The sequence below is a fragment of the Channa argus genome, chromosome 1 (genome assembly GCF_033026475.1).
Source record: "Channa argus isolate prfri chromosome 1, Channa argus male v1.0, whole genome shotgun sequence".
Lineage (NCBI taxonomy): Eukaryota > Metazoa > Chordata > Actinopteri > Anabantiformes > Channidae > Channa > Channa argus.
Genome location: NC_090197.1, coordinates 49,567,183 through 49,590,757, shown reverse-complemented (window position 1 = coordinate 49,590,757; position 23,575 = coordinate 49,567,183). Strand labels below are relative to the sequence as shown.

Here is a 23,575-nt window from a genome sequence, read left to right as displayed (position 1 = left end):
CAGGAGTGACTTCATCCGTATCTTTTACTCTTCTGACATTCTCTTTTTCTCTGCCTGTACTTGCTCCTCTCAGGTCCTTCAGGTGCTCAGTGTATTATGCTCCAGTGGTGAGCTTCAATGGAGGGATGGTGCCAAGATTCTGTCTAAGGAGGAGGTTCTGCTGCACCTCCTCACACTGGCACAAAACTTTGTTCACAGGTCAGAGGACACACACTCATACATTTAGTAGGCAGATGTTCCAGATTGGAATTTACATCCATTGTTAAGAGGTTAAGACATCATAGAAGTTACAAATCATAGTCCCAGAGAAGTTGGGACCGTTTTCCAAAATGCAATAATAACTAAAATCTGCTGTTTGTTTTTTATTTTATCTGATGCCTGCAACACACACCTAAACAGCTGGGACAAGGAAAATTAAGGTTCAAACCTAAAATACTCAGGTAACATCAATCTGGATGATTCCAAAATTAGAAAGTTAATTGGCAACATGTGAATGGGTTCATGACTGCACATAAAAGGAGCATCTACCAAAGACTCAGTCTGTACAAGCAAAGATCATTCTGGCTTCCCACTCTGTGCCAAACCTAATAAGGGAATTATCAATCATTTCAAAACGGACGTGTCTTAACAAAAGATTGACAAGAATTTAGATCATCCACCATTTGCAGTACGTATTATTGTCTGAATTCCCCAGACTCCGGGGTCTCAGGGCAGAGGACACTGCTAAATGTGCAGGTACCTTTGAGCTTTTAGTCGGCACTGCGTGAAAACCATCATGCTACCATGTTCAATATAGCCACATGGGCTTGTGCTTAAGACAACCTTTGGTCACTTTACCCGGCCCACCTCTTCACTGAGAAATATAACTCTGTTAGACAAGGAGGAAGCTATGCAAATACACATCAGAGTTCCAAACTTATGTCAGATGGACTGAAAGAACAATAGCAAATTAACAAATTTTAAATGTTAACTGCACACTAGAAATAGGGTTTGAATGACTGTCTATACACAAAAGATTCAACCACACACTCCACTCGCCCTCCATCGTTTCCTTGTTTTTTTTTTTTGGGCTCTCTCCACTTATGAAAGAGCCTTCACGCCGCTGTGGCAGGCATGCTGTCAGGCCCTCATCCAGAGCCAGCGTCCATGTAGGAAGAAGCACACAGGTTCACTGGCTGCACCTTGACCCTGCACCTGGGTTTTTCGGAGTGAGCTGGTCTGTTTTCGACGTGTGTGTGTGTGTGTGTTATAGAGAGAGAGCGAAAACAAAACCGTACATGTTTTTGAAAGCTGATATTTGTGGCTTAAAGGCCATCATCAGCACATTAGTCCTACATTAGATTATTCTCACCTGTCTGGCTCAGACCACTATTTTCGCGAGAGCTTACATGTTCATGAATCATAAGATCAGTCTCACCACGCGCACGCACACGCGCATGTGTACTGTAAGCCCTTTGACATGCATGAACAGACACACACACACAAGCACACTCACCTTCCTTGACAAGCCACTGCTGTACTTTTCACACCCTGACAAGAGAATACTGGCTTGAATGAGGATTGGATTACAAAGGCTTTTAGCCCCTTAAAGCCTTTTCCTGGCCACAATTTCTGGACCCAGGGATCCACTTTCCCTTTGGAGTGGCCCCAGGGTTATGATTAGAGCCACACAAGGATGAGATTGGGTTGCTGGTTGCCCTTGTCTGTCGTGTGATTGAATGGCACTTGGTGTTTTGTGACCCATTATGTACTGGTGAGTACCAGCACACTTCTTTTATGGATTGTAAGTCAATACAGTTGAGTGATGTGTGTGTGTGTGTAGTCGACAGCACTAGAGCGTTGTGTGTGCAATGGTTTCCAAAGAGTGGCCTGAAAAGCACATTATTCGTTTCATCCTCTCATTCTACTAATGTGGGAAATTAAAGGGTAGTTTCGCAAAACGGCTTTTACTCAATTACTTCTACACATCTCACATAATATTCCATTGATCTTCATTGTATTGCATTGGAGAGTGAAGCAGAGATGCTTTAAGATCCACGAAAAGTTTTACAAAAATCACAATCTCAGAGATAAACGTGTACAATGTACAACACACTTTGTCCTTAAACCATTGTTTTAAAGAATCCATCTTATAGCATGAACAAGAAAAACTTAAATCAGTCAAGCTCATAGACAACATTTGGAAGTATTTGTTCTTGTGTTTCAGTGTGGAACTCCACTGTGCTGCCCTGACCCTGCTCTCTCAACTGGTGGTTCAGCTGGTGAACTGTGACCTGAAGGTAAAGATTCATTTACGTCTCAGTTGGCAAGCTTAGAAGTAAAAAAGATTAAGAAACGCACACATAAGAAGTTCAGGCTGTTACAACCGAACACCAGCCTTGTGCTGTTTCATTTTATGTGTTGCTAATAGCTTAGCTTAATGCAGCCCTGTCACCAAACTGAGGACATTTTACAAAGTGAAAAGAAAATATATCTCATATTTAACAGATGTGATCCTTGTGAACAAATGTCTAGCGCTTCGGTTTTCCACAGACTAAAGCCTCAACTGTGGGGAAAACTACAACATATTAGTATAAGTTGTACATTCCAGCTCTGTGTCATAAAACAATTACATCACAGCTATATTTTGATTGTCAAACAGAGGTGTCAATAATAACAGAAATTATTGCATTGTCTTGTAGTAATGGCTGGAACAGGGCTATCAGTAATATTATTAGTTCATATTCTGCTTTTTTTTTTTTTAGACCCCAACTTAAAATATCTTAAAAAAATAAATAAATAAATCTCAGTTCATGTGATTTATTCAGAGGAATGCTTGGAAGGTTGTGGACATTCAAGTTAGCAAAGTTCATTTAGAAACAAAAATGACATGTTAGACACAAACGAAAGAAAAAGATGGTGATGCTTATCTAGCAAGACTCTAAAGAAGGTCCAAGCTGTTGATAAATTAAAACTTTACTTTAATTTACTGTTTTGTTACAGTATATATAACATTATTGATTTTAACTATATCACCCAGCCCCTCTGTAAAATACTTATTTGTGATTCTTACAGTTGTTTTCTCACAAAGAAGCCTGTAAGAAGCTTTTTGTGTCGAGATTAATTTATTTTTCTTACATTTTTCATGTAGGGTTCAAGTGCAGTGTCTTGTTTAGGTCAATGGGGGGAGCTGGTGTGCTCGTGCTGCAGCGAGGACCAACCAGTGGAAGTGAAGCTAATGGCGGCCAAAGTGTTGGTCAGTTGTACAGACTCACTGCTGATAAGTCGTCATCTGCCAATGGGTGAGTGTCCGTGTTGAAACAACAGGCTCCAACACTTCCGAAATGACACTTTCAAGTGAAGAAAATTAAAAATTTGGGTTTGTGATTAAAAAAAAAAAAGGAACATCTTGCAAAAATCAACTGCGCCATTTTACTGCAGTTTGCGCTTATTTTATTGTGTGGTTGTGTCAGGTCTGTCCACTACAGTTTCTCTGTGGAGGAGTCTGTTCATACTGCTGCAGGATGAAGACCAGGAAGTCCGAGATGCAGCCTCTGACTTTATCACTAACGTACCAGCAGCTCTGCTCAGTAAAGGTACACACTCGCTGCCAAGATGGGAATGACTTCCCCCACACACTCAGAATTATGCATGAACATGTCCCTGCAAACTAACCAGTGGACCATTGTAAATGTGTGTCAAACTGGTTAGGTATATTTTTAATAGATGAACAAGCCAACACACAAATATTAACTTGCATAGGAATAATATGGTAACACTTGGACAGACAACCTCAGATGTAAGTTATACAGTTATAAGAAGTTATAAAACACCAGTGATGTTTGAAAACCCTTTGAAACACATATGTACACACATGTATAAACAGGCATCCACTAACATTAAAACACCACAAACACATGCTGATGTTTATATGGGTTGATGACATCATATCTTGTTAAGGGTTGGGGAGTATTCCTGGAATGCAGGATGCTAATTCTAGTTTAGCAGTTTGGATGCACAATTGAAAAGTTTGGGTGGGGTGGGGTGGGGGGGTACTATCTGTGTGTGTCCATCTGCTCACACAGATAGACACACACCCCCACCCTCCACAAAAGTCCCCCCCCGCAACACTTACTTCCCGTATTTTCCCAGCTTTCTGCCAGGAGTCACTTTTATTGTGTCTGTCGCCACTGATAGCATCTCATAACATAACACGAAGCAGCAAAACATCGCCTTAGAAACTCTCTGCAGCCCCCTATGGCACCGCTGTTTATGGACAGGGGAGGGGGAGACGTGGCATCAGTAAAGGTTATTTCAGCTTGAGGCTTAAATGGACGCATTGTCTTTTTGGAGCAGCACGTTTTGTTCGTATTTACTGTCAAAGTGAGAAAATATCCTAACTTTTCCTTTAATTACTTTTCCTTTATGTTTCATAAACTTAAGGCTCAGCAATCACATTTAAAATCTTAAAAGTCCTTTGTTAGCAGGGTTATATAAAGTACAACAGCTGAATGTGTGGGAGTGTTCTATATGTGTTTATGTACAGACAGGGTCAGATAAGCTGTCAGCTAAAAATCAGATAGGCGCTCAACAACATGACTAAGATGAATGGTTTTCTCTACAACAGGAAGAGAACACAATAGACATAATTACAGAGTGGGTGTCCTTATGTATGTATGTGTGTATGCATGTTTTTGTGTGTGTGTGTGTGTGGTTGGGGGGGTAAGATTGGGGCATCTTCCTTTGTCCAAAGTCTCTGCTCATTTGAAGATTACAGTTTGGGTGTGTGTGTGGGAGGCAGAGAGTGTGTTACTTACCGTAAGCTGGCCTACATTTCCTCTTGGACACTGTAGGAGATGAGTGAGACTGTTTGTCTCTGGTGTGTGATTGTGTGGCCCTTTCACTCTCTCAACGTTCCAAAACAATCGCGAAAATTGCCCTGGATTCCTGGTTCAGTTTAGCACGTGCCGTGCTCACTGCAGGAATGTAGCATGCAATGCGGAAAGAAGAAACGAGGGAGTAAAAGTGGTAATCTTGTATCGAATGAATGGGCGACTTGGCCTGAAAACTCAAATTCCTCATGGAAATGAAAAACAGAAAACCCCCCAAAAAGCGGTCACATCCACAAACCTAAACCTGCAATTGGAGGAATATGTCATCTTTCTACTTTTTAGAGTTTAAACTTAAGTGATGTTCTAAACTTAAATACAGAATAGTTATCTGAAATGACCTTTTAGTACTTGGGGAGCTATGAAGCCATCATGTGTTTGTGAGAAACACAGTCACAGCTGAACGGCTACAGCATGTGTGGGTGTTATGGGACTTGCATACATACAGTTGTCAAAATGCCTTCAACATAATATTTAATGCACAATTAGCAGAGGTTCCTTCTTCAAAATGTCAATTAAAATTTCCTTTTCAATTAGTTTATTAAGGGGGATGCAAACATTTATTAAAATGAAATAAAAACTATTATTTTATTATAACTTTTGTATTTACGCTCAGACATGTTTGTTAGTTCTGATGATAAAAGAACATTTGTATTAGCTGAATGTGCATTAAATATTATGTTGGTTAAAAAAAATCTTATCTCTCTTTGCTATTTTAAAATAATGGGATTTTTATATTTTACTTTAAACTTTTTATAAACACTCCTTGGCCGTTTTTGTTAGTTCCGATGATAAAAGAACATTTGTACCAACTTAGTTAAGTTTTCAGTCACTTACACTGAAATTGCATGTTGAGGGATGTAACCTTAAACCTAATGTAACAAAAATGCATATTCCGCACAAATGCTCTTTCATCATTAGATGTAAACAAAAATGTTTAAGGACTATAACAAGTTATAGTAATATAATAAAAACGAATTCTGTGCAAAGTGTTGCATCCCCGTTAATAAACTAATGGCATTTTTATGTGGATTTACTCTTTCTGCTATTTTTAAAAAAAACTGTAGGGTGCAACTGTACTTGGCTGTCACTGGACTCTGTATTTCTGGAGGTGTCTTATGATGTTTATTTACATGCTGTATCTGGATGGTTGTGCTCTGAAATATTCCATCAGCCAGTGTTTGCATGAAGTTCAGCTTCAGCAACTAAGGAGAGTTCTGAGGAGGGAGGGGTGAGTAATGAACATAACCAAAAAAAAATTAATGTTTCTCAGAAATCTGACATTGTGGGTTTTGACAGTTCAACCCCACACAGAAAATGTGTTTATTTGCTGTTGACCTATGTGTAGATGTGGGCAGCAGCATCAGCATCATTATTATCAACAATTGGAGGAATTAAAAGGTTAACCAGCAGTAGACTAAGGGCCTAAGTCTGAGCAATAGGACACTCTCTCTCATTGCACTGAATAAATTGTGTTTGAAATAATTAAAATAATATTACATTGAGTTTGAACATCATCAGTTCTTTAAAACAGTTGCAGTCCTAGTTCTAGTAGCAGAGAGACTGTAGTTTGAGTCCAGTAGTGCCCCAACCAGCTTGGTGACCTGTATATTATCTCAAGTCAGCACATTGTACCCTGCTGCCAGAGTGGCAAGGAATACAAAATGAAATAATGCTGCACGCTATTCTACACCATCACTATACAGTGCAATGCTGTGCCAGTGGAAAAAAATGTGTTTGTGTGTATACAGGTCTGTGTGTGTGTGTAAGTTTCTCCTCCATCCCCTTTAGATCAGCCAACCAGTCTGTAAAAAGGTGTGTGTCTGTGTTTTATGACCTGTCGTTACAAAGTCAAGTATCTAGGTGTTAGGTGCTTCATGTGGAGGTGCCGACTGCTCGCCCTTTGATATTGGGCGACATGCGTGAGATGTGAGAACGGAGGCGGGTTCTGCAGCATAGACACACAGTCAATTTACACAAAAGGACAAAATGTGAAGCATTCATCATCCTTTGAAAACTACATACATTAGATATTCAAATGTAGACTAAATGTTTCCACCCACTGTGGTGTTATAGTAGTGTTGTAGGTTTGTCTCCAAGACCAGTTCTCCTGCTTTTGGAAAGAATAGCTCTGCTTCACAGAGCTATCTTACAAAAGTAAGATATTCATGTGAAAAAGAAAAAAAAAATTCAAACGAAGATGAGATGAAAACTGAGCAAAAGTGGAAACGGGAAAGGAAAACACCTTGTTTGTCTTATTTGGCATCATAAAATAAATATGATCCCAGACTGGAGAAAATGTCCTTTTTCTCAATGGTTCCATAAACATTAGTGTATAATGACGGGGGGAAAAAAATCTAATACAAACAGCACCAAATAAAGTCTCCTCTCCTCTTTTCTGCACAAAGTTCTTGCTGATAAACACAATTGGCGCTTCAACTCCTTTCGACACAGCAGCATTATCAGTCACGTGATTTTTCTCAAAGCGATACACATTGATACGGAGTTTCGCTCTTTGCGCTTGATACACGCGCCGACACTTTGGTAATGTTTGACCCATCGCTGGTGTTGTTACTGCTGATAATTCTCTTACTGGACAGCATAGATTATATAAGTGCAACAAGCAAAAGCTAAAATGCGTTTTAAAAAAAATGCTTGATGCGTAGGTTGATACCACCCTTATGTACGCTGAATTTTAAATATAAAGTCAGCAGATGATGGGATTAGCTGAAAGGCTCCTCAGTCTCATCTAACTCAAGAAAACCAAGTGACTATTGCTTCAAAGTGCTGGTAAAGCTAGTAGGATTCAACTCGTCTCTACTGAAGTGTGTGAATACGGCTTGTTTTGTTTTGTTGCAAGTCTTTTTGTGTTATATTTCGAAAAGCCTCTTTTGTATGATTGTATGTGACAGAGAGACATGTGTTCTCGGCAGGTTGCTTGAGGGTCTCCTTCCCAGAGCTGTCAAGCTCATTGGAGCCATCGATCCTGCATTTACATGCACTTAAGTAACTGGGGTACTCAGAGAAAGCCAATTAGAAACCTGGCAACATGTGTATACATGGCCGAGAAATCAGCATTTTCTGACAGAAATCTACTTGGGGAAAGCAGGTTTCCCTAATCCCCTACCCCAATTTCGGGAAACCAGCTTTCCTGTTTACGTCTCACATGAAGAAGTCAGCTTTCCAAGAGAAAGCCGACTGTAACCTGGTTACTTAAATCCGTTCAAATGCACTCATTGTCTCAGACAGGAAGCACAAATCTAATTGAACCACCCACCAGCACCACCACTAGAGCCACCAACATCCAAATACCTCCACTCTAATTTGCTCTGAAATGAAACCCATTCACCCTCGCTGGACCTCCAGCACAGTAACAGTCACAGGGCAGGAACAGAAGGATTTGGGTTGTGCATCCTTGTGTATGAGGACATTGATTGACATTGTGATTGGAAAAAGGTTTTTTCATTCATTCACAAGCGACGCAGATCAATGCAAGTGAGCCATCTGACGGAGCTGCAGGACAATCATTGAACCTTTTTTTTTTTTTAGCACAAATCAAACACAGCCATTTAAGCTGGGTTTGTGTGAATGTACACTGGACGAGCAAGACTTAACAAAAGTGTCACTCGTTTGTACAGAAGCTATAAAATACGCAGAAAAAAATTAGGCACTTTTTGCTGCTGCAGAATTACTCAGGCTTTACTTTTGGAATAAATGTACTGTTATTTCACTCATTTTTCCCTGCTTATGCCATCTTTCACTCAAAACAGCTGCGTGGGCTTTTAATGATTAGTGGGTGGTGTGACAGAAAGTCATATGTCTGCAGTAATGACTGGTGTCTGCAGGTTGTAGTGTGTGTACAGTGTATTTTTTGCAGCCTCAAGCAGCGGGTTGTGCTACTTGATCATGATGAGATTTGAAGATAAAATACGGGTGCAGAGAATCTTTTGCAAATCTGTGTGAGTCAACGTCATTGTGCATCTTCTGTTACGATGAAAGAATGGCAGTCGGACCTAGATTTGATAATGATTGTAGGTTATTTGAATGTTGGTTTTAAAGCTCTGAAACTGACTTCACAGGGTAAATTCTGGAAATGTAGAAATCTCAGGGGAAGAAGAACAAAGAGATTTTATAAGTTTTTGGGTTAAATTATAGGCCATTTCAGACTCGCTCCATTTTACCTAGAGGTGAGAGATGTTGAAGTTACTCATGTGAAAGATACAAATCTCATTTTTACGAAGTCAAACTGATAAAACCGTCTGTAACACTTTCAACACACCGCAAGTCTAATGCAATTTGAGTAAAGAGCTAGATAAGAAAGCAGGCTACTCATTCTCTCCATGTATATATGGATTTCCAGAAGGCAGGTATTTTAAATGCATGTTCCCTGATTACTAGAAAACTCTGGGTTCTCTGAGGTAAACTGGTTACTTAAGTCATGCATACATTTAAAAAAACACTGTAGCTCTCTTCTCCTCCTTGTATGACAACCTTCAGTCACATTATCCAGCCAAAAGCCTTTACATACAACATGTGAACATAGCTAATATGTCTCAACGTCATTGTTCTGTTGTTTCTTTTCCCTGTATTGAATCACACAAAGAATGAAACAAATTGTAGGGCCAAAACAATAGAAGCACCTACCAGTACTTAAATGCAACATAATATAACTCAGCTCAAGCTGATCTTAGATTTGCATCAAAAACCTTCACAAAACTGTTTAAACCAACACTGAATATTATTTCATGAAGGAGAATGTAATGCAGAACTGTTGGGTTACACTGCATTAGCTGCATCCAAATAAGTTTAATAACTACACTGCATATATGGAAACTGTCAGACTTGTACATAATCACCAGTCAGTTTTGTCAGTTAATTAGCATTAGTGGTCATGTATCCACAGACACCACATATTTAGATATGTGTGATCTTTAGACTGATCTAACGTTGACTGGTCTGCATGACAAACACTTCTACCTCAGTCATTCTTGGTTCATTGTCCTTACGGCAACGCACATGCTTCCTGTTGATGATGATGTTGTTGTTCTTGGTCTCCGTTCTCCCTGTTTCTCATCAAATACCAGAGGAAATCGGGGCTGTAAAGTGTGTGTTTTTATTTCACACCTCTCTCACTATCTCACACTCATGCTTCCTGGTGTCTCGACTCCACTGTAGTGTCTGTCGCACACACCATGTGTGTGGGGAGGTGTGTGTTGCTGTGTGAAGTGTCACCTAGTTAGGGCCAAAAATGTTTTTTTTTTTCCTAACTGAATTAGGGCCTTTTGATGAAGTGAACACATTTTGCTGGTCCTAACAATTTAAAGCTTAAGACTTTGTTTTAGGGTTAGTGTTAGCGTAAGGGGCAAGGGAATCATTATGTCAGCAAAAGTCCTAACAAGAATAGGAATATGAACATGTGCGTGTGAGAGAGGAAGTGTGTTTCTTTGAAGTTGTGTAAAGATTGATCTTGTGAGTGTTTTCCTATTATTGTCTTATTATTGTTATTTTGCAGCCCGGGTTTATTTTTAGTCTGGCAACATTGCAGTATGCGGCTTAGTGCAATGAATTTTCGGATGCCGCGATGCTCCCCACTCCCCCATCTAATTATAGATTACTCTCTGGACATACAGGTCTTTGTAGCCCCTTTTTGACAGGCAGTCTTTGTCCAGGCTGTAGGGAATAAAGAAAGGCCTGACTGTGGGACAGGGCAGGTGTAGCTGAAGGGGCCTGTTTGCTGCTCCATTGGCAGGTTACAGCCCCCAGGTGGGGTGGGTTTAGTTGAATCAGCTAGTTAGGGGTTTAAGGGGGGGGGAGCTGAGTGGGCCTCTAAGCTGAATCAGTCAGATGTGGGAGGCTGAACACACAGTGAACACGATGATGCCGACAAGTAGAAGAGCGCAGGGCGGCAAGTGTTTGGGATTTCTCTCATTTCACTGTTCTGACAGCCCGCCGAAACCCACCACACACAACATTTTGTCCCCCTCCTCCTTTCACTCAATGGGACATCTGACACCCCCTCCCTCAGCTGCAGTGGCTCAGTAAGGATTTACTGAACAGCAAGGGTCTCTTCACTCTCTCTTAATTCACTTCAGTGCCATCAGTGACAGGAAGACTGTTGATCAGACATGTGCACACTGAACTAAACTTTGTTGCGTACAGCGACATAATGATGTGGCCCTCGAAGCCATGGAAAAGCAAACCAGCTCTTAGGATTACAGCTGACACTAGCACCAGTCTAGAATTAGTGCCTACAATGTGTTGGCATGAAAAAGGGACATATGCGCCTGGTAAAGGGCTTATTATGGTTCCAGCAGATTAACTTGTGAAGCACTTTCGAAGTTGCCACTATCTCTAACAAGGGAACCAAAGATCTGCGGTCAGATATAAAATACACTCTTCAGAAACTCAGAATGGTACAACTGTTACGCTGTTTCCACAAGCAGCACAAGGTTAAGTTTTTCCCTCTCACTCCTGCCCTGCCCAGCTCAGATGTACATTACCAGTGCCAGGGGACAGAGTGTGTGCCAGTGGATGCCAACTACACAACACACACACACACACACATTTTTTGCTTCGCTCCATTCATTCACCATCTGGCACTGGCTGATATCGACATTTATAGAGACAAGATTCTCCAACGTGAACTCATACAATCCTTCAACGCAAGCAATAACCAACATAGGACAGGACTCATGCCACCACACGCACTCACAAACACACGCAAACCAACTACACACCATGAACAGTGTGAAAGACAATCCCCTTGAGAAACAAGAGCATTTTGCGCCAAAAGCTTAAGGAGGGAAATCGCGTTAAGTGATGTGTGAAACCTCCGTAGAAAAGTGGATAAATTGAATGCAGCTAAAATTTCCTATTATGTCTGTTAATGGAGGAGGGGGGAGGGGGGGGGGGTGATGATGAGGACTTGACATCAGAGGCTGGGCTGTCCCAGAGAGAGGTAGCTTCTTGGTAAAGAAAGGAATTTGTCACTCAAGCTCCTAAACTCTTAAAGCTCCTCTAATACTGTACAATCAACAGCCTCTAATGTTCACAGAGAGACTTTTCTCTCTCTGCTCAGACTTCAGGCTCTCCTCAGATTTTACGCCTCCTCTCTGAGGAAGAAAAACAATCCAGCTTCCCAATGTCGTGTGTGTGTGTGTGTGTGTGTGTGTGTGTGTGTGTGTGTGTGTGTGTGTGTGTGTGTGCTGATAGGGGTCTCTATACCTCCACACTCCCCCTCTTTCCCTCCTTCCTATAGTGGTGGTGTTTTGGCTAGTAGCTCTCAAAGCCTTTTGAAGTCCCTGTTGTTATCTGGGTGTGAGCTGTGATGAGGATGGTCAAGGTGGGAGAACAACACTCCCACCACACACACACACTCATATACGTGACTTCTGTGTTAGATTGCTGCTGTGTGGACAACTGGGGGCATTAAATGAAGTCATACGTTCTGTTTTCCCTCTGTTTGAAGTGTGTGTCCTTGCACTCACACTTCCTCCAACACAGCGGGAGCATTTCAGAATATCCTCCTAAACACTAAAAATAGCCGACCCATAAATGTATTTTTCAATTGTGTGATTATTGGCCGTGTATTAAAAAATAAAAAATCCACGTCAATGTTACTTTCGGCAGCCTGTCCCTCCATCCATCCACTCATTAACACGTAAACAGGAAATGCTACACAGCATTTGCTCTTACTGCATGTTGGTGCAACGTGCAGAATATTTTTGAATCCAGTCATACACACCCTGATGGTGGTTGGTTATGTGAGTTATAGTTCTGTTTCCCAGAAGTCTGTCCAAACACAGAAAAGAGAGACACACTAAGTTTGGAACACACTGTCAGCTCTACAGATAGAGAAAATGTTTTCATGCAGGTGTAATCAGGTTTTTCCCCACTGCCGTATGTTTGAACCAGATCTGATATATGTATTTTATACTTGATAATCCTAAAATGTTTATTTGACTGGCTGCTGGGACTTGCAATAAAGTCACATGTGCACACAATCTTTCCGCTGCAAATATGTCTGAATTTCACAAACTTGTGTACTGTTCAGCTGCGGAAACTCACTTGTTTGTTTTTTTTTAATACATATTTCATTTTGGGCTTTAGTCAGAATTTGGATGTAATTATTTTGGATAGAGGCTCATACCACTGCGAATAAGGTTTTTTATTTGCATAACATCGCACAAAACTCTGTGGTACATTTACATCCATTGTTGTGGAAATGCAGTTAGTCAGTTCTGCAAGCTAAACATGGCTGAGTAATTTCATTTAGGCACTAACTCAACTATTTTAGTTCAATTCTTAATGGATCTTGGATCTGTTATAACCATTCTAGAAATGATGAATACCCTTCACAAAAATGTTTTTTTCTATGTAATCTACTGTTTCAATACTAAATGATCTACTAAATAAAGATTTCAAAAAGATTCTTAAGAGTAGCGATAATAATAAATAAACATTGTCGACACATCTGACGCTGACACAGGTTTAATATTATTCTATTCAATGTACATTACATTTAAGAATATAACACATTAACTTTAAAAGACCAATTATAATATTTTGTTAGTTTACAATGATTTACCTGTTCATCCCAAAGCTTTCTAATTCTGTCACTTCAAATTCATTCGGGCCTAATCTTAGATAGAGCGGAGCTCATCTGGTCCGTCTATAGCTGAGTTTGAAACTAAAGGTGAGAGAAATTCAGCCACTGCTCAGCCGACAGTAACCTAATTTGCAACAGAACTAGTGATCTGGATAAAGGTGGGAACATCACATGCACCAATGCTGTTGGTGATTTTGATAAAGATGATTAACATTCATTCAGCATGCTGGTTTATTGTTCTGTTCTGTATGCCTTAAGCCCCCCGTTCACTCACTTTGTGTGGTCTCTTCCATTCTCAGATGTGAACGATGTGTCCGTGTGTCCTCCAGTAGCCCTGGACTCAGGCCTGCAGCTCCTGTGTCAGCTGTTTGAGCTGTGGGGGCAGGTGCCTGCGGGCATCCTCGCGCTGACGGAGTGGCTGCTGGGAGATGAAGAAATCCACGAGGACGCTGTTCAAGATGAAGCATCCAGTCTGGTCAGTTTGGCATAAAAGCAGAGTAATGAATTTGTGTTTGTGACCTCAGAGCACCTGCTCATTGCCTGCTTATATTGTTAATCTGTATTTGGGCTGTACAGTGCCTTGAAAAGTATTCATAACCCTTGAAATTTTCCACATTTTGTCACTTTACAACTACAAACATAAATGTATTTTAATGGCAAAGTATGTGATAGATCAACACAAAGTGAGATGAAAATGATAAATGGTTTTCAAACAAATATTTCAAAAGTGTGGCGTCTTGTATTCAGACCTCCTGAGTCAACACTTTGTAGAAACACATTTTGCTTCTAGCAGCAAGTCTTTTGGGGTATGTGACGTTTTTGTCCATTGTTCTTTATAGCTCAAGCCCACGCAGATTGAATGCAGAGCATCTGGGAAAAGCAAATTTCAAGTATTGCCACAGATTTTCAAATGGATTTATGTCTGGACTTTGACTGGGTCATTCCAACACATGAGTATGCTTTGATCTAAACCATCCCATTGTAGCTGTGGCTGTTACGTTTAGGGTGTTTGTCCTGCTGGAAGGTGAACCTCCTCCCCAGTCTCAAGTCTTTTGCAGACTCTTAACAGGTGTTCTTCTAAGGTTTCCCATCCATTTTCCCATTAACTCTGCCCAGCTTCCCAGTCCCTGCTGAAGAAAAGCATCCCCAAAAACATGATGCTGCCACCACCATGTTTCACGGTGTGGATACTCCAGATTCTCCCACCTGAGCTGTGGATCTCTGCAGCTCCTCCAGAGTTACCATGGGCCTCTTTGCTGCTTCTCTGATTAATGCTAACCTTGCCTGACTTGTCAGTTTATTTTGTGTGTGAAAACTTTTGCAAGCCACTGTATCTGCTTGTGTGATTTCCGTTGTTCTCAAACATTTTGGCCTGTCACATCAAAGATCAAATTGAATTTGTGACTGAAACTTTTGAGCAATGCTCACCTTGCCTGACTTGTCAGTTTATTTTGTCTGTGAAAACCTTTGCAAGCCACTGTATCTGCTTGTGTGATTTCCGTTGTTCTCAAACATTTTGGCCTGTCACATCAAAGATCAAATTGAATTTGTGACTGAAACTTTTGAGCAATGCTCACCTTGCCTGACTTGTCAGTTTATTTTGTCTGTGAAAACCTTTGCAAGCCACTGTATCTGCTTGTGGGATTTCCGTTGTTCTCAAACTTTTTCTCAAATAAAACCACGAATTGAAATTTCTTTTAACATTTGTGGTGTGAAGTCCGACTAGCAGGTTAGATACACATCCTGTCATGTTTCAGTTGGTGTCACTCATACTGACAAACCACCGGAGAGATATTATTCAATTTTGCAGTTTCAAACGGTTGACAATTTTTTTTTTTTTTAGCATTTGTTTTAGTTTACTAACCCGTAACTACCAGGCAGCTGTTTGCTAAAAAGTTTCCCGTGATAACTTTGAAAGATGATGTATTTATAACTTGTTCTGCTGCCTCTAGTGGCCAAAACTTCTATCGATACAGGTCTTAAATCAACCATCATTAAACCGACTTGCATTTTGCTTTTTCCCAGGATGAAGAGGAGTTTCTGTTTGAGAAGGGGGACCTGAACCTCTGGGCTGAGCCTGTCCAGTGGGTGAAGCTGCTTCACCGAAACCTCAGCTCCCTCGTCCTAGCCTTCAAGCAGAGCCAGCAGCCAGGAACCTCAGAGTCAGATGAAGCCCACCAAATTTGCACGTTATCAAGTCAGGCCTACGCTAAGACCCTTAGCTCACAACAGGCCCTGGACTCTCTTCCTGCCTTGCCCCAATTCTCCTGCACCATGGAGCATGCAAGGCTGACACTGCAGCACCAGAGGGCCAAACTGGCTCTGGATGTGCTGGACAGGCTGAGGCAGAGAAGTTAGCTGTTTATTTTGGAAAACATTCCTAAAAGAAATTAGAATACTGGGATTTTTTGTTGAATCAATCGACTTATCGTAACAACACAATTTTTTTACTCTGTACTTGTCTTACAATTGTTCACTGATGAACATGTTTTAATTTTTATGATTTTACTGTTTGTGTTTTTAATTAAATGTGTCTGAAATTGTCATTATTCCATTTGGATTCCAGTGTTGAATGTCTCAATTCTTGATGATGCTAATCATTTAGTAAAGAAGCAGGACAGAGGAAAAAACTAGGTCAATTAGAGCATTAATACAGTGTGAATATGTGTGTGGTGCCCAGCAACACTTGATGCACTGTTCTCTTATCAGCGCCAATGTGTCATACGACAAACTTCAACAGTGTCAGTATTCAAAAAAAGCCAACACAACAGAATGTTGTGCTCTAACCTCATGTCTACCAGGGATTAAGATTTGGAGCAAAACAAGTGAGCGTCTACGTCTTCAAGCAACCGACTTCAATGGTGCGATTGTGCAGGGAGCTGAGCTTTGGGATGGTGAAGGCAAAGTGTTTGCGCTGACACGTCACCAAAGTTGTATTTCAGTATACACTTTGTGTTCTACTGTATGTTTATACGAGGTGTTATTTTCCTGTGATATTTAATTTACTTCAGGATTCTTCCCATTGGACTGTGTTTTTACGCTTCCCTCTAGTTTTCCTGGTTATGTAATTAGGAGGACAGCACAATGGAGTACTGTCCTGTGTGTGTGTGTGTGTGTGTGTGTGGGTGTGTGTTCATGCTGCCCTTTCATACAGCCGGACCTTTCTCTCTCTCTCTCTCTCTCTCTCTCTCCGTCTCTCTCTCTCTCTGGTAGCCATGTTCCCTGTTACAGTAAAACTGACGTAATGTTTTGGAACAGCTCAACATCCCCAATAAAAACAGAGCCATGTGATGGGAGAGTGGTTTCTGCGGACAGGGACACGTTCAAGGGATTTCTCAGGAGCCTCGCCACGTCTGTCCTTCACATTAAAACAATTTATCACAGCTTGCAAAGCGCAAATAGTCCTGGGGTAGCCCTCAGCCTAATTTTAGGGTTGGTAGTAGCAGATTCCAAGCTCTTATGTCACTTGTTTTTTTGCCTGTTGCTATTTTCCTTCTTTTTTTTTTTTTTTTTTTTAATCTCCCTCCTCCATTCTCCAACCAAACCATTCAGTACTTAAGAAAATATTGAATCATGGCACAGAGAGAGAGAAAAAAATCATTTTTACAGCCACTCTTCCAATTATGATCCTCTATGGAGAAGACCTGATGATTACCAGTGTCGCAGCAACCAGCAATTTCTGGTGATATGTGTTGCACGTTTTTTACACTCTCCTGACCAAAATATCTGCCTTTCGGAGCCCTGATATAGAAGCAGGTCCCCTGCTGCCAACTCTGCGATCTTTCCACTGTGGGTTTTTTTTTTTTTTTTTTTTTTAAACTTGACATAACTCCAAGACTGGAGTGGAGTAGTTTGACATTTTCATGTGAACATTCTGCCATCCTGGAAAGGTTACATCACACTGAGACAGGAGCCGCTCGCTTTCTGCAACTGTGCTGCGCTATTTAACTTCACAAAGAGGGGACTTTGTTACTGCGAGGAATTGGGGAAGCAGGTTTTACAGAGGTCAACAAAACATCAGTAGTGCACATCCAATTTGTCCTGAATGCACCTTTTAACTCTTGCCCCAGTTGTGCTCAGCAGATGGCGCCACAACCTTTTAAACTCCGTTTTTATTTTTGCTCTCACGGGGGCAGTGTTGCTCTGCAGTAACTGAGCAAAACCAAATTCCTGCACTCCAGTGGCTGAGATTGGGGGTTAGAAACAGATTAGAGAGGGCCGGAAAATAAAAAAAGAGGGGGGGGCTTCAAAAAAAGATTTCAACAGAGCAACTCCAATTTGTGTTTATAATGACTGGACATGTGCTTTCAGCAGTGACATGTCTAATCATTTATTAACATTTTCAAGCGTTGTTTTTCATATAATAAAAAACTAGGTCACATGAGCACATTGTCTGTGTTTCCATGTGTAGTAGACTGGATTAAGCTGTCGTTGCACTGTTAAAGTCGATTATGCAACCAGCGGATTCTGAAAAATTGTGCTGCCCTCTGCCTGGACTCCTCTCCGCTCATATTTGTGGTCTCAGTCCATCCACAGGGGAGAGGGAGGGGGAGGGAGAGGCTGAGTTTCCTTCCATTACAAATACATGTGTCAGCTTCCAAGTGTGGTGGTCCAGGGGCTAGAGAGGTGGCCCTCTGCCGCCACAAGGTCGCTGCTTGAGAATCCTGGACTGTGATGGATAGAGGGAGTGGAGCGGTGATTTATTTCCGTTCAGTTAAGTCGCTTTTGAGCTATGCACACAGAACTGACAGCTTCTGAAGATCACACAGGTGTGTGTGTGTGGTTAGTTTGCAGGAGAACAGCTTGGATGCTTAGTACACTTCCCTTGATGGCTGCTCATTCTTTCTCAGCGAGAGTCAACCCAAGAAGCAATACCAGCTTCCACTAAATTGGTTGTGTGATTAAAAGGGGGGGAAAAAAAAGTTTTGAGGGGTGTGGAGGAGGAGGAGGAGGAGGAAGAGGAGGAGGAATGGAAGTGGATTTGGATTTCAAGGCGTGGTGTTAAAGAATAGGCGGTCAACCGGTGAATGGAAGTTTTTTTTTTGTTGTTTTCTTTTTTTTTTCGATGACGGGAGGAGGAGGCAAAAGTTTGCGCTTCGCTCCTCCCCGGACACCGTCAGGCATTATATACCCACTAAAAAGGCTGCGGCGCCCAGTGAAGCAGTCTGGCTCAGCGCTTCTCGAGGGGAGGAACTTAAACAACCTACAACTTAACAATACAAACCTGTCCCCATTATTATTATTTTTTTTTTTTACCCCCCCCTTTTTTTTCCTCCTACCCACGGACTTAAACTGCACGCAAACTTTTACGGGAACTTTTCAAAACTTTTTCCACAACCAAAAACCAGTCGTGGCACAAACTACCGCTCGTCGCATTCAGGGATCCTGGCTGGTCCTCCATGAAAGAAGGAGTGCGACAGCAACTTTGGGGAAAAGAGATGTCTGCGACCGTCATGTCTGCTTTCTACGACATGGACATGCTTTACAAGGTAAAGGTTGTGGCGAAATGCGAGGAGTTGTGCTTTCTGTGTGCACTCGTAGCAGAGTTAGCGTGTGTTCCCCTGCAACAAGTTGTAATGCTGCAGGGAAACGTGTCTGAATCAGGGCCATGTGGTCAAAGTAGGCGCACGGTTGGTGCCCGGAGTCCGCTTGCTAACTCTTGTCCTTTCTTTCCAAACAGCAGGATAAAAGCATGAACATGAACGCCCTCCACATCAACAGCATGCTGGACAAAAAAGCGGTGGGAGCCCCGGTCACGAGTCCGGGATCCGGCGGCTCCTTCGCACCGGGATTTTTCCGCAGAAGCTCGACCAGCAACTTGGAAGCGGTGAACAACGGCAACAAGTACTCGATGGGCTCCTACAGCAGCCTGAAGGAGAACACGCCGAGCAGCAACAGCAGCGCCACGGCCCTGATGAACAAGGAGAACAAGTTCCGCGACCGAGCCTACAGCGAGAACGGAGACCGGGGCGTGCTGCAGCAGAAGCCCGGTTCTCAGATCAACTCCACCCGCTACAAGACCGAGCTGTGCAGACCTTTCGAGGAGAACGGCTCGTGCAAGTACGGGGAGAAATGTCAGTTCGCTCACGGCTACCACGAGTTGAGGAGCTTGTCTCGCCACCCCAAGTACAAAACTGAGCCGTGTCGCACCTTCCACACCATCGGTTTCTGTCCCTACGGCCCCCGGTGTCACTTTATCCACAACGCCGATGAGCGCCGGCCCGCTCCGGCCGCTAACGCGAACGTGCAGGCGGGGGAGCCCAGGTCGACCCGCGAGCTGTGCGGCTACGGCCAGAGAGAGGTTCTGCCCCCGCAGCAGCAGCTCGCCTACACCCAGAGGGACAGACCAAAGCTCCACCACAGCCTCAGCTTCTCCGGCTTCTCCACCCATCGTGGCCTTGAGTCTCCCCTGCTTGACAGCCCCACGTCCCGGACCCCACCGCCTGCCACCAGCGTCTCCTCCTGCACGTCGGCCTCCAGCTTCTACGAGGAGGTGCTGTCTCCCAGCTCCGCGCCCTGCATCAACAGTGCCTTCTCTTTCCCAGGGCAGGACTTAAAAGCCTTACTGGCCCCCCTGGCGGTGCACAACCCCAGCGGCTACGCCAACAACCACTCCACCGGTGCCTACTACGGGAACATGCAGAGCAGCGTGTGCCCCCCTTCACCTCCGACGTACAACATCAGCCACTTGCAGGCGCTGCGCCGCCTCAACGAGTCGCCGGTGTTCGAGCCTCCTCCCAGCCCGCCAGACTCGCTCTCTGACCGGGAGAGCTATGCGAGCGGGTCCCTCAGCTCTTCCGGGAGCCTCAGCGGCTCAGAGTCCCCGAGTCTGGACGCTGGAAGACGTTTGCCAATCTTCAGCAGGCTGTCGATTTCAGATGACTAAGCGTTTTGTTTTCAGACTGATTGATTGACGGGTCAGACTGTGAGGGAAAGGAGGGTGGGTGTGTGTGTGTGTGGGGAGGGGGGTCGTTAAAGTCAGGGTGTCTGCGAGTGAGGCAGCAAATGCACCGTCTCTAAAGCAAAGGATCCTGGTTATACCCCCTCACTACCAGTCACCCCCCCCACCCCCCCACCCCAAACAACCAATTTCAGCAGCTGCCACCCTGCTGAAAGTGCCTTTGAGCAAGACATTGAATCCCTGCCAGCTCCGGGGGTGCTGACCCTGCTCTGACCTCCCTGGAGGGGGGGGGGGGGGCAAGAAATAAAGCTTCATACAGTTTAAAGTGTCCTTGATCTGGCATTAGTTTAGTATTTTTCTTGTATGTAATATAGCTGTATTAAAACTTAGATAGCAAACAGAAGGCATTCCATCAGTGCCTTGCCCAAGGGCTCACGTCTGCCCTCTTCTCCCCTATTTGCTCTATCAGGCAAGCCACACTTTTCCTGGGATTAGATGAGTGTGTGTGTAACACGACTTGACAAGAAGAGACTGTAAGCGGTTTCAGATTTCCACCCATCCTGCCAAGAATATGCCTTGACTAAATGTAACATTTGTTCATTGTTTTTATTTTTGTTGTTCCGTTTTTGTTTTTTTGTTTTTTTGTTTTTTTCCTCTCTGTAAGCTTCAACTTCCATTCCATATCTGTCTTCTCCCAGCGCCACCCAGTGGTTTGTTTGGTTAGTCTAGTTTGTTGCTTGGTTAAAAAGCACTCTTGAGTTGGGTTTGATTGGGGAAATCACTGCTGATGGTTGAATATATATTTTTTTAGCTGTTTGAGTGATTTACATAGCAGTACATAACTGGCTATGGACTATTTAACTTATTTATTATCTTGTGAAAAAAGTATAGGCTACATTGGATAATTTGTGTCCATACTGTATTTATCAAGTATGATGAAGCAATAGATCTATATTCTTTTATGTTTAAATTATGATTGCCATTATTAATCTACATAAAGTGGAGTGTATGTTCTTTTCACAGTAATATATATATTTTGTTTTTTCTCCTTTTTTTTTTTTTTTGTAACTTCACTTGGTTATTTTTATTGTAAATGAGTTAAAAAAAAAATCTTAATTTAAGAGAACGTATGTGATATTTATTTCATTAATTTTGTTTCCTTGTTTACGTTTATTAAAAAGTTTGCGTGATTGCTGTTTGCTCCTGAGGTTGTGTCAGTGCTGTAGAAGGCGCTTTTTTTTTTTTTTTTTTTTTTTTTTTTTTTTTTTTGAGGATCCCCGTTTAGATCTTTTAGTAGAATGTATAAATAATGTGGTTGTACAGACCGTCCAAACCTTACTTCTTTTGTTGATCTTCATCAGACTTCAGTGACAAAGAACCCAAGTCAATAAATTAACCAAAAAGTATTTTTGTTTTCTCTCTGCACGAGGTCACACTGTGATTCCAGCCACGTGCTAAAGAATGTAGCAATCCCTTGTGCCCCAGTATTATTGTGTAGTGCCTATGGGGTTCACCATCTTGACATGCCTTTAAAATTAACCAAATAAAGTATTTTCCTACAACTTTTTATACACAGGTTGAACTGAATGTAGTTTTGGATTCTGAAACTTTTTTTTTTTTAAGGTTGTTACCACTCAGACACTGATTACAACCGTAACCTTTCTCTAAATCCCCATTCCTATTATTTCTGTTTTGTTTTTTTGTTTTTTTTCCAATCTAGTCTGAGTCTTGAGAGTTTGCAGGAGAGGGAAGTGGATGAACATGTTTGGTTTGTACATAGTAGGTACAGGGGGATACGCACTATGTACTTTTGACTACTTTATCAGAAGTAAAGCTTTTTGAATGTAAGAAAAAAACGGACAAAAAGACAACGCGAGTTGTAATATTTTTTTGGGGAGTCAGTCACTACAAATTGAGTGTGAGACTGTTAACTTTGTACTGTACATTTCTTTTGTAGTTCTCCCAATAAAAATCATATTGAAAAAAAAAAAAAAAAAAAAAGCTTCAAACTGCCGGGCTCTGCTTTCTTACACTCACATGTGAAAAAAAGATGCAGCATCAATGACGTTTGAATGAACGTGACTCAAACCGATGTTGCCCCAGGAGCAGAGTTGCAGTGAGTGAGAAACCTCAGTTTTTCATGCTGCTTGCAAACGCATCAGCGGTTACAGCATGACTGTCGTCCCTATTCAGCAGAGGCAGGCTGGAGGCAGGGGAGTGTTGGACCCAGCTGCCCTGTGATGCTGCTTTACCCAGGGCAGGCAACGGAGCTCGCTGAGCAAGTACTAGCCCCTGGTCCTCGTTATACAGTAAAAGCAAGCTGTAAAAGACAACTGATCTACAGGTGTGGTCCCCGACTCTGAATCTCATTCTCAACGCCCACTATGAACAGCAAAGCAGCACCATCACAGAAAATCGATATCCCCGAATAAACCTGCACATAATAGCCACGTAATGTATAATGTTCTGCTATAAACAGGAGAGCGATGAGCGATGTGTCTGCGCCATCTGAGGAATGAGGTCAGGAATTTTAAAACGTGTACGAGCACAGAGAGTGTCACAGTCACAGGGAAGTCAGTTGAATCCCTTAGTGGCCGCAGCTCTTAAGTTTTTTCTGGATCTTTGCTACAAGGATAAGATTTTAATCTCTTAATAAGTCGTGCATTAAGATCCCCCTTTCTGTTATAATGTACACTGCCACTGCGGCAAATCCCCCCCGTGCTTTGAGAGCAGTCACCTAAAGGATATATAAAGATTAAGCAGGGGTGAAGGAACCATTCAGATCCTTTTAAAAGATCATTTAAAAGTATCGGTTACCAGCCCAGAATCCTACTTAAGTTAAAGTACATACCTGTCATTATAAAAAGTGACTCCGGTTAAATCAGTGTTGTATCCATGTTCTTAATGTAAAATCGTAATTTGACACCTAAGTGTGGCTGTCAGTAAATGTAGAGTCTGCTGTGTAGCTGGGTAGAGTAGGAGCAATGGAAAATACTGAGGTAAACGTAAATACAGTGTCTGAGAATAAAAAGTCAGTGATGACACTGAGCCACATGGTCGATAGTCTCACAAAGGATAATGCTCTCACAGCAACCCATCGGAAAAGCTGTGAGTCATATCACCGTGCGCTGAGGTCAGACACATTGACATGGATGTATGTCTGGGAACTGAGTAACCAGCCATTAACCCACAACTCAT

At 42.3% G+C, this 23,575-nt stretch overlaps 2 protein-coding genes across 5 annotated transcripts in view; both read left to right on the top strand.

Moving 5' to 3' along the window:
* Positions 1 to 16,020, top strand: part of thada (THADA armadillo repeat containing) — an 87,416-nt gene extending 71,396 nt beyond the window's left edge. For 2 of the 3 annotated variants that reach the window (XM_067529360.1, XM_067529379.1), the window contains 6 exons: positions 74 to 198; positions 2,207 to 2,279; positions 3,131 to 3,281; positions 3,453 to 3,575; positions 13,776 to 13,951; positions 15,502 to 16,020. In XM_067529360.1, the coding sequence (XP_067385461.1) occupies positions 74 to 198; positions 2,207 to 2,279; positions 3,131 to 3,281; positions 3,453 to 3,575; positions 13,776 to 13,951; positions 15,502 to 15,834 (981 nt within the window). In that variant the 3' untranslated portion in view covers positions 15,835 to 16,020. Of the gene's footprint in view, positions 1 to 73; positions 199 to 2,206; positions 2,280 to 3,130; positions 3,282 to 3,452; positions 3,576 to 13,775; positions 13,952 to 14,315; positions 14,431 to 15,501 lie in introns of all 3 variants that reach the window. The other variant, XM_067529367.1, reaches the window with a different exon arrangement.
* Positions 16,021 to 18,640: 2,620 nt separating this feature from the next.
* On the top strand, positions 18,641 to 22,007 carry zfp36l2 (zinc finger protein 36, C3H type-like 2). Of its 2 annotated transcripts, none has more exons than XM_067473754.1 (2): positions 18,641 to 18,965; positions 19,160 to 22,007. In XM_067473754.1, exons 1-2 carry the CDS (start codon positions 18,876 to 18,878, stop codon positions 20,360 to 20,362), a joined length of 1,293 nt encoding a protein of 430 aa, XP_067329855.1. In that variant the 5' UTR covers positions 18,641 to 18,875; the 3' UTR covers positions 20,363 to 22,007. The 2 variants fall into 2 exon arrangements, with proteins under 2 accessions (XP_067329855.1, XP_067329848.1); XM_067473747.1 differs by having other exon boundaries at positions 19,157 to 22,007.
* The last annotated feature ends 1,568 nt before the right edge of the window (positions 22,008 to 23,575 follow it).